Source organism: Cydia splendana, chromosome 9 (assembly GCF_910591565.1).
Source record: "Cydia splendana chromosome 9, ilCydSple1.2, whole genome shotgun sequence".
NCBI classification, from domain to species: domain Eukaryota; kingdom Metazoa; phylum Arthropoda; class Insecta; order Lepidoptera; family Tortricidae; genus Cydia; species Cydia splendana.
The window spans coordinates 14,359,382-14,371,379 of NC_085968.1; the positions used below are offsets into that span (position 1 = coordinate 14,359,382).

Below are 11,998 nucleotides of genomic sequence, written 5' to 3' on the forward strand. Positions count from 1 at the left end.
ACTCTGAGACGACATTACTAGGCTTATAACTAACTTATAACAAAAATAAAAACAGGTAAACAAACGTTAGGCATTAAGGTTTCAGATCACACAATAAAAAAAAAACTGAGCATTTTTTCACCTCTTTACAAAACATTTAATATCTCCGAAACTAGAAACCCTCATAAGGTACCTTTTCCCGTGGAACGTCACATATATGTATAAACATATTAGTCGTATTTGTACGCCTAATAATGAATTCGCAAAATATTCCTGGGTACGGTTAATGTTAGGCACAGCATAAGTACCTACCTAAGTAGGTAAACAATATATGGATGAAATATTAATTAGATGTACCTAAGGTTAAATATTTGTCTGTCAAAAAAGACACGTGAAAGTAACAATCGCTAAATATTTTAACCCTTTATGGCAGCTAGTCGTTAACGTGTGTTCGCTTATTTGAATAAGCAGGGACACTTTCAATGCATACATGAATATGAAATCCTTCATGAATATTACTTGATGTAATCACGTTTGATTTTATTACGATTCGCGAAAACGAACGGTAAGTATATTATACATGTAGTGCAAGGACGTCTTTTTGCGAAAGAGAATATGTGGATACCGACTTAGTTAGATTGCTAGATTCAGCTCATAAATATAACAAGTTACACAATCAGCAATACGATATTACTGGTTATGGTATACTTAATGATAACTTATTCATGAATGTATTGTTTGTACCGCGCTCTGCAGAACACAAGAAATCGAACAATCGTATATGTATTGCAGGATATTTCCGTAACTGACTTCCTTTTAGGTCTACGACATGACATCTGTAAACATTTTGATACAGCCGCTTAAAATTCATTCATTTTACTTTTGACTCTAATTTTGTTCGATTATGCTTTAAACTCTTTAATGGAACAAAATTAACTTTAATGGTATCGAAATCTCGTTTGGTATTATTCTCAGCATTCTGTTAAAAGGCGAAAAAAGCGCAATGAGCGGAAAAAACGTGAAAAATATTACGCGTTTGTATGCCGATTCTATTATATTTGGAATTTAGTGTTCTACTTTTATCGCTGCCCAGCCCATTAGCAAATTGGTATGCCATCGCTATAGTAGAGCAAAGGCTAGCCAGTAGTTTCCATTTGATGGCTATCGGCTTCTACGTCTGCAACCTTAATGTTCAAGGTGAAAAGCAGATTGAATGCTAGGAAAGTGTAATTTATTGTTAAAAGCCATAAAAGGACAGAACGCACTTATACCGTACCTTCTAACAATTTATTAACGGTCATTCACTTAAGAAGAAAGTTCGCATGTTGCCCATGCTTAAAGGCAAATTAAATTAGTGTTACAACTTACAATTATTATTTTATTAGTACTTAGGTCGACCGTCGTGTAATTTGCCTTTTTTAATTATATTACAACATCACTGAATGTTCAAATTAAAAAGCTTCTTTAATGCCAGAAAGTCTAATTTAATGATAATGGCTTTAGTTTTTATATATTTACACGGGGTTTATGAAAAATTGTTGCTTGTGTTAGCCTATACTAAAGTTATGTTTTTATATTTTTAATTCTTAAGGGCTTAACGTATTTTTAAATCAAATTGGGATCACATTATTTGCTGCTAAATAAGAAGTAGACTAAAGACTATACAAAATAGTGCAGTCACCTGCAGCAGGATTTGACACTCCTGCGAAAGCAATCCTTAAGGCCCCCTTGCACCATTCCACTAACCCGGGGTTAACCGGTTAAACCTGGAGTTACCATGGTTACCAGTAAATTTGACACTGGGTTGACGGTTAAACCGTTTAACCCCGGGTTAGTGGGATGGTGCAAGTGGGTCTAACTTACATACCGCACTCGTTTGCTAAATATAGGTACCAGGTTTAGAGCTTCTACTCGCTACTAAACCTACATAAATGAAACCCCAGTTCCATAAATTTGGCCCATTTGCGACTCCCGTTCAGATATAACTCGATCGATTTTTGTATACATAGGCATAATGTTCACTACTGTTTTCGAGTAGTTTTAAGTGAAAATGATAGGTTCACGTGTCGCTACGCGGATACTCCCAGTTATCTTTTGTGCATCGTATTGTGTACAAAACGGCGCATTAAGTATGCAGCGTGCAGCCCGGCATTTGGCACGGGAGCGGACAAAGGGGATCGGGAGCAGGATAAACGCCAGCTCCATGGGTGGCGAGCTCAACTACCCATACATATAGCGTAACGTACTTCCTATGAATATATATGACTTTGGTGCAGCGAGCATGAAATACTCTTAGTACTTTCTTCACTAATAATAGAGCCATCAATAAGTTGTTGTATGTCAACCATTTAACTGAAGCTGTTGGTAAAAAAATTATATGGTCACCGTCCGATATTGCAAGCCCTAATTTAGGTCAGCTACGTACTGGTTGAAGGGCTGGTTGCGTGAAGTTGGTTTGTATTATGTGAAAAAATTAAATTCTATAACGGGACGAAGCATGTTGCTGATTTGCATTTGTAGCCAACGGACGAAGCACAGAACTGCGTTGCGGATTTCTTACATATAACTAGAGTATTTTTTAATATTGCAATAAAATTAAAAATTCTATAAATCAGTCTTAGTCACAAAACTCAGCTAACTGCTACTAGAAAATCACCGCGCAACTTTACTACCACCCTGACATAAGTGGTAGACCTATACCTAGATGAAAGGTTAAGTGCACTATTTAATTTTATAGCTGTTTTAACTTTAAAATTATGCTCAGTTCGTGTGTAACCGTACCTAACTGCCTTAATTCATATAAAACTCAAACATAACATATTCCTTAAGAATATTTATGTATGGGCTGCAAACTTTCTTCAGTAATAGAGCTATTATTTATTGTTAAGACGGGCGGTAAAGTGCACTTTGTCGTTTAATAGCTTTTATAATATTTTTTTTCTTCGGTGGCATGTAACTGTGACAACATCATTTCACATTCAACTCATACCCTAGCCCTAGGCGTCTCACCATGAATTTCGGAATGGGCTGACCGAACTTTCTTCAGTAAGTAACTAATAGAGCTATCAATACATTGTAACGATGGACGGTAAAGTGCAATCTGTCCTTATAAATATATTTTTTATATTAAAGGATGGCTTCGTTACATTTAGTTGGGGCTTCCCAAATTTATATATGTTACCGTGAAAACTAGACCAGTAAAACTAAATTAATATTTAGTTAAAACCAGTTTTAACGATGGAAAACGCGTTTTCACTAAAATCGGGGTTTTATGGTTACATATAGGTACTGTACAATACTCCCTACTAATATTGGTATAAGGAATACGACTTCGTGCACGAATTTTCTTCATTTATAAAGTTCTATTCTCTATCAGTTAATTGTCTCGATAAGCGGTAAAGTTTATTTTTGTTCTTTTATTTATTTATACTTTCGTGGCATAAATTAAATACATAAATTCATGTACCCATCCATATTTAGCATAGCTTACATAACATACATCCTATAAATATAATTGACTTTCAGTATCGACTGCACGAACGTTCTTGGCTAATAGGTAGAGTTATCAATTAATTATAGCGATGGATGGAAAAGTGCATTATGTTCTTTTATTAGGTACTTTTAATAGTTTTAGTAACAAATTGGATAGTTGTACTCGTATATGCGCTGCATCGGCTGCATCACTTCCGTTTGCGACGTTATATTTTTGTATCAACACAAATTAGCGGCAAATGCGCGCAACCGCATTGCAAGATGTATGTTGAAATTATGCAGTCGTTTACTGAACGATTTTTTCTGCAGTGTTCTCTACATTTGCGTCGTATCCGTGCAACATTGTCGTTTCATTCCAATCCCTTACCGAGCACGGGCTCTCAAGTTTCAGAAGAACCAGTATAAGTGCGTTCTTCGATTACCCATAGTTATTATGCATTTCCACGTCACTAGTTTACCCGAGACCTCGACACGCCAGCGCCGGCGCAACCGTTGGGAATACAGTATACGGCCAGAATAATTATCAATTAGGGTTCATGACGTAAACGGCGAAACGGAAGCCGTCAGAACCCCAGGCGTGTGAGTCTGACACAGTTGAATGAGTTTACAATCGTTTAACCTAGTACCGTAAAAGTTAATAACTTGATCAGCAAGCGTTTTAACTGCGTTATTCCTTTTCGGTGTGGTGTTTTAAAACGGTCTTGCGAATGTGTGTCAAATACGTAAAGGCGTTAATGAAATACTTAGTTACCACAATTTGCAATATTCTCTGGTCACTCAAGTCAAGCTTAAGGCGAGTAGGAAGTAAATTGCAATCGAACAATTCTTGGATGATAATTTTCATATCCCTTATGGATTGCTATCGGAATCATATCCAATGTACCTACTCCATATTCTCTCATACGAAACCAAAATATTGTACCTACCTATTACGAATGCAATATACAGGTAAACAAATAAAGATTATTTAATAGATTTAAATCAAAAATTTGCTGTTACTGCAGTTCTACTGCAGTAACAGCTGCAGTGTTACTGTAGCCATTTTCATCCCAACAGCAGCAGTCAACCATAGATATATAGGTAGTTATGAGTAGTATGAGTACGTGTATTTACCTACCTAGGTTTGATGAAGTTAGCTACCACTTGTATACTAACTGCGACAGTGAAGGTGCGTAGATTGCGCAAGTCACCTACTTGTTCTTGAGATAAACGCAAGGTACTTAGTTACTTCGAGATAACGACACAACACAAGAAGTCACTGTTCTTACAATGGCGCTCATATTCCGCTACTTACATATTCATACGGACGTGAGAACAACACTATATTGTATTGACAACAAAGCACAGTCAACGTTAAAATATGTATATATTTTTCGTCTTATTTCAATGGAATAAAGTGTAAAAATGTATACAAATGTTTGACCCCGGACCACCATACGCCGCTCGGACACCCGGCAGAACTAAACGCCAGTTATTCAACAATATATTTACGACAAACAGTTAGTCATTCATTAGGTATACTAATGATGAACGCGTCCACTTTAACAAGAGTAATGGGTACTTAAATGTTATAAGTAATATAAATTGATGCTGCTTATGAACGTTCAAATAAATTGGGGAGGAGAATTAGATAATCCCGCAAAATCGAAATCCTTGGTAACTTGGTATATCCGCAAAAAATCTTTACTTGAGTTGTAATTTTCCGCAATTCGATGATAATATAAATACATAGGTGTCATTCATATCACCTTGTACTTTATGTTTTATTACTTAGGGGACCATCGATTGCGCAGGTTCCGGGGCAAACTGCCGAATCCGACACAAGACCGATTCAACGGAACCATGCCGTTTTGTCGCCTAAATAGTTTATAAAATGCATATATATTATATATAATTGTTAGTCTGTAAGGTATTTATAATATAGGCCTTGTTGCGTGATTTAAAATGTTAAATAAATAAATAAATAAATAAAAATAACTAAATAAATAATATATGTATGTATATTTATTTATTTATATATTTATTTATTTATATATCTCATTAATGTATGTATTCATATGGTTATATATTTAGTTGTGCTGTTTTTTTTTCCTGTTCTTGCACTTCATTTATTTTTGCTACCCTTATAGGTACTTATTTCTTCCCTTCGATAATTTCTACTACCTGAAGGTTGTCTGGAAGAGATCGCTCTTTAGCGATAAGACCGCCTGTTGTTGCGTAGTTTTTTATTTATGTTAATTTGCTGTATTTATTCATATTTTCATTGTGCACAATAAAGAATATTATTATTATTATTGTGTGTCTTTTCCATATCTCGGGACCATGGGGTCCTGGACCTTTGGGAGGCATGCGTGGGGCCGAAGCCAACAGCACAGAGGCCCTTTAAGACAAGTTTGATGTTATGTAATACACCAGCTAGAACCCATTTTATTATTATAACTCTGTTTTCGTATGTTACCTAAATTGACCTGTCTGTTGTTTTGTTCGGTTTGGTTGCTTTTGGAAATGAACGTTCTATGATCTGTTTACCTATGGCACCTGCGCGATGTAATCATACCTTTCAAACTTCTACAAATAAGTAAATGATATGCCTACTCGTTTTCCGCAATTGAAATAAATAAGAGTAGACAAATATTGGCATAACGAAGCATATCATATGACCTGAACGGGTCTCGCAGTATGTCACCGCTATCGGATATCGTAATCACGGCCCGTGAAAGCGTTGGACAAGTGCTTTTGTTTAAACCTCGCGTTAGTACGTGTGCCAAATGACAACCAGCCGTTTCGAAACACGGCTGCCCACTTGCCCAGCCCAATCAACGCATCGCCATAATTAAAAAGTCGTGTCAGACTTTCAGTCGTTAAACAGAGCCTGATTAGGTGCGAAAGGTGAATATATGTTAAATAGCTGAAGATATACAAGTACAACCTACATATTTTGCTTGTGTCCGGTTTCAGTGAGAATAGGGATGACCACAACAATAAATTAGATAATGGGCTGTATAAAGTAATGTCGTGTTTCGGCTAGCTCAATATGGATTGGGAACTTCACATATTCGTACTGTTATGTATTTCTTCGCAGATGTATGAAAGTTTTATCGCGATGTATGTATTCATCGGGAAACGAGAGCCCAAGTTCGCCGGTTTAGAAGCCGCACGCCTTACTACTGCTTACTGCTCGGCTTCGGCTACTACAGCTACAGGTTGAGCTGCTTGTAATGGTTTTTGGTAGGCATTATAGGTCTATCTATTGATGGCAAGGCAAACTAACTCGACTACTAAGCTTTGTAGCTATTAGGCTACAGTTGAGCTTCTTGTAATTTGTTTTTAAAATGTTGTAAATTATTTGAGCATATTGATGTGTATACTGCCTGTCCTAACCTACGGTGCCCAAACATGGTCACTCACAGAGAATCAGAAGTCCAAACTGGAGGTTTGCCAACGCGCTATGGAGCGCAGCATTTTTGGTGTTAAAAGTGGATGCCGACGAAGAAGCGTGGGCGGGGCAGGCCCAGGCGGAGATGGCGGGACGACTTTGACGCCTTCCTTAACAACTGGCCGGAGTTAGCGCTAAATCGGGAGTCATGGAGAACCAGGGGAGAGGCCTTTGCCCAGCAGTGGGACACACAAATAGGCTAAAAAAAAATTGATGGCTAAGCAACTAATCGCTTCAAGTAAATTAAGAAAAAGGTGACACAATGAAAACGACAATGCTCACTGATTTGAATACCGTTTTCGTAGATGGAGAGCTTCTCCTGAATGGAGGGCGACGGCGATGTTTTGCGGGGCTCGTCGCGCATGGCGAGGGCGGATGCGAGGCAACGACTAAATGCCTCCTGAGAAGCCGGGCAACGTGTCACGGTCACCTAACAGGATTACCTGCACGTGTTCGTGTCAGTTGCGGAGAATAGGCGAGGCGAACGTTAAGAACGTGAGCTTGCTCAAGAATAAAAGAGCTGTCGAAAAATGCGTTAGAGACAACCGTAATACCGTTTTAATGATCGTTTTACAGCGTTATAATAATGTAAAATCTATATGGATGAAATCGATCTTCGAATTTGGGTGTTCAATAGGTCATTCAGATCAAAATGTCAAAGTTACCAAAAAGCTAGGGCTGAAATGCAGAAGAAAGATCAGTAGGGCTACCGCCAATACCGAATATCGTCAATTGCGGGCATTTTTCTCTGTCACTCTAATTACGCCTTCATTGGAGTAAAAGAGTAAGATCCCCGCAATTTGCGAATTTCGGTTTTCGCGGTAGCCCCTCAGACATATAGATCTTTTGTGGCAATAAGAATTATCCTACAGAGTGACTTCTTTCGTACCAATAATCTGACTCTGGCATCCTCAACGAGGAGTTATCGGTGAACAGAAGGGCTATCCCGGACATCAAAATTCATCCATGAGATGGAGGGCTTCAAGTAGCGAGGTTCGCGATAGCCCTCAGGTTCGCCCTAACGTTGGACTCGTCTGCCATGTGTACCCAATAGGAATAACACTCTTGCCCTACTGCGCATCAAACTGAATGATATAGGCCATAAGTGTCTTAACCAGCTTATAGAACCGCAAAAGTTTCCCAAATCAGTTTAGTATCGCCTTACCTTAACCACATTACTTGGGGACTGAAGTAATATTATGTAAGGTGGATTTCAGAGCGGTTGAACCGGTCAGACAAAGTCATTAAATATCATCTAGCTACGAATATAATTCAGCGAGCAAGAAAATTGTGTACGAGCACGTCTTTGAGTACGAAGTACAAAATGATCTCAAGAATACTTATTAAATATTTTCAAGTACCTGCGTTCTGTTATCATAGGATTCATAGGTATTTTATATGACATAACTATATCCCCAAAACGGGGGATAAGATAAATAAGAGGATAATGCCAAAGACCGTGAAGAGAGAAAGACCAAAAGTCGGAAAACCCTACCTTCGCGGATCCTAATATGCTCCCAAGTAGAGATGGGTCGCGGGTATTTACCCAATTTACCCACCCAGGTAAATACCCGGTAAATACCCATCTACCCGGTATTTACCCGTATCTACCCAAATGGACGGGTAGATTCATTTCTTGTTGCACATGTCGATTTGTTTTAAAGTGGAGATATAAACCGAGTTAATGGCTGTAATTATTGTGTGTCATTTAAAATGAAATGGTTTAGTTGCAGTTGCAGTTGTAACTAAGGAATTTTTAGTACAATTTTGATAAATGGGTCATTCCATAATAAACGCTACCAAGGGTTCAAAAATAAAAATTAGTTTAAGAAGTCAACACTTACCTATTTCCATAGAAAACATACCAAACCTTCATGTCAGAAAAAAAAACCAAAAAAAAAACAATTATTACATGTTTTTCATGTATTTGATCACAACGTTTAAATTTTAGGTGTAAAACTAATTTTATACAGCGATATTGGCAAGACTAATTAAAAAGAAAGTAACTGTAAACTGTTACAAATTTCCCGCAGTTATTTCAGGTAAAATATCGTAATTTTATAATTTGTCTTTAAAAATATTAAAAAGCATGGATTGATCGGTTTTTAGAAGAGTATTCTAGACTGTGGTCTCAAAGTAACACCCGAAACGAAAAAGAGATAAAAGTATGTGTAACTTTTCCCGTAAGTAACTATAGCCAAACATGTTTTGCCAAAGAAAGGCTATGATGTGAACCTATGCAAATGTGTAATAATTATTGTTTTAGCGTCTGCTTTAGTCGTATGTTTTAAAGTTTGAAGTTGTGTAACACCCGAAACGTGTTGATCGTCCGCCTGTCCGTCCCCGGTTTTTATCCGTGATGGTTAGTGCTAGAAAGCTGCAATTTGGCATGGATACATAAATCAATTATGGCGACAAAGTAGTAACACAAAAAATTAAAAAAAAAATTTTTTTCAAGTTAGCTCCTGTACAAAATATTTTTAATTTTTTTTCGACTTTAATCCTGTGATTTGGGGTGTCGTTGGATAGATCTTTTAAAATGAATAGGTGTCACCATCAACCATTTATTGATTAAGTCAATATTTTCGGAAATATTCGCATTGAAAGAAAAATAATTATGATATCTTCGAAAAACAGTTTTTATTGTTAAGATTAATGTATTTTATAATAATTCAGCATTTATTACTTATGTTTTTAATCGAAATTATTAAAAAGACAATAATTTCAATAAAATGAGCCATAATTTCGTATAAATCTGTCTTAATTTCGTACTCGTAACACCCGAAACGAACCATGAGTAACACCCGAAAGAGGTAATTTATTTTATTAAAATTAATTGAAAAGTGATACTAAGTGTTACTTCAGTGTTTCAGTAGACTATGCTAACTATTATTACTTGACATAAATAAAACTGGAGGTTACTTGACAAAATTCGCTAAATTATGCATTTTGGTACTGATGGTCAGAAGGTATAGGCCAATTCCCGTAACGCCCGAAACAGCTACTTTTTAGTGATTCTCTCGTTATTGCTCTTATACTTTAATTATGTGTGTACAGGAAAAGAAAATATTATCAAAGTAGTAGATGAATCAATAGTTATAACCTCCTAGTTCCTGTTACAATATTGAATAAAACCTTATTTTATGAGTTCAAGTGTAACACCCGAAACGGTGGAATGACCCAAATATTAAAAAAAGGCCGTCATAAGAGTATTTTTTTTAGACTTGAGTAAATTATCGTACTTATACGTTGATAATACACATTCCAACTTCGGTCGGCGGGGGGTGTGGTTGGGGGGAGGGGGGCAAAAGTGAACTTTTTCATATTTCTTGGAATCTGTCATTCATATCGAAAAGTGTTGTATGTACAAACTAAAGTAGACAAAATTTTCTACAAAAAAGGTTATATACATTTTTGTCCTAAAACTAACTGTGTTTGACTTATAAGCTTCACAAGTTGGGATAAGGCACAATTTTTTTTTATTATCATTCATAAGTATTCTTTATTTTCATCTTTCTAATGTATATTAAAAGCATTTTAAAACATTTCCGGAAGCCAGGGAATGATTTTACACGATTTTCATAATTGGACTGATATGTTAAAATCGAACTTCACCTCATAGCAACCTTTTCGTAATTAGTTTGAACATACATTTTATGTAACATTATAAAAAAATACTTAAATTAATCTTATTTATACTCACATACCATAAAACACATCAAATTTAGAAGAAAAACGAAAATACCCGCGTATATACCCGCGGGTAGGTAAATATCGGGTATTTACCGGGTAAATACCCGCTCTCGGGTATTTACCCGGGTAGTTACCCATCTCTACTCCCAAGTATTAGCAGGGGATGCAATCTAATCTAAGGTAATACTCTAAGATGAAATGACGATGACCAGAGTAGAATTCATTCACCCAGATTCTTTTATATTTGTCCATTTGCGTTTTGCGTCACCTAAATCTATCCGGGTCACAGTTCAAAACAAAACATCGTCAGTATTTTTTTCCCAAGATTATAATATTTGTTGACGGTGTCAATGAGGATTGAAGACCTACAGTAGCGAAACTATTAGTATGACGCACTACCGCGAATAGTTAGTGTAGTATAATTTGCGTCGCGTTTTATATGACGCCTCGAGTGGAGTGAGTGGAGTGCTCAGCTGATAATATATCTGAACAGGCTTTTAAGAAGTTTAGTGAGTAGGCCAAGCTGTTAGAACTTCTCATGTCGATCAGCGATCACTCCACCACCACTTCGGCTTTACGAATGCAGTCATCTTAAATACCACTGCATCCAACGCATGCTTACAAAATGATTTTAAAATACATATATACACTCATGGGCTAGAGAAACACAAAAAAGTTTACTTACTACTTTAGGTGCTAGTAATCCACTAGACTCTAGAGCAGCGGTCGGCAACCTTTTTTTGCGTAGTTTTAGTAGCGTAGTTAACGATGAGTAAGTTGACGCGGGCCGCACTTTGTTAATATTTTATGACTTTATCAGACATTGTCGTTTCTCAATATTACATAGCCAGAGAGGCTCGCAGGCCGCAAGTGACAGATTCACGAGCCGCATGCGGCCCGCGGGCCGCAGGTTGCCGACCGCCGCTCTAGACCTAACCTTTAAACCTTTTTTTGCGTTCCTCTAAATTTGTCCATGATAATATACCTATATACATACATAGTATTGTTATTCATGGACCAATTTGTTATTTTTAGATAATATAAATTACGAAAAGGGTCTCTACTTCAATAATTCGTATTGTGTACTAAATTAATAGACTTTCAGGGGTTTCTTGGAGTTCTGCGCAATAATTCAAAATCCATAAAAATAGACTGAGCAAATATTAGGTGCTTTTTGAGGTCTATAGGTACCTGTCTAATAAATGAAGACTCCTTTCTTACGATATACCTACTACATATAATAATTGGTATCGTTGCTTGTTAACTAGGTACACTACAGTTAGGTATTATCGACCAAAACAGCTGATCTGTTTACCGTTATAATAACCTTTGTTCTATTTTAATTCATAATTAGTTAAATACAAGACTGCACTGAGATACCTATTGTTGTTATCATTT

At 36.7% G+C, this 11,998-nt stretch overlaps 1 protein-coding gene across 1 annotated transcript in view; it reads right to left on the reverse strand.

Moving 5' to 3' along the window:
* The window catches only part of LOC134793680 (actin-associated protein FAM107A), a 40,991-nt gene extending 33,705 nt beyond the window's left edge, over window positions 1-7,286 (reverse strand). Inside the window, exon 1 of the mRNA XM_063765333.1 lies at window positions 7,202-7,286. Within this exon, the coding sequence (XP_063621403.1) occupies window positions 7,202-7,271 (70 nt within the window). The 5' untranslated portion in view covers window positions 7,272-7,286. The remainder of the gene's footprint in view (window positions 1-7,201) is intronic.
* Between the last annotated feature and the right edge of the window lie 4,712 nt (window positions 7,287-11,998).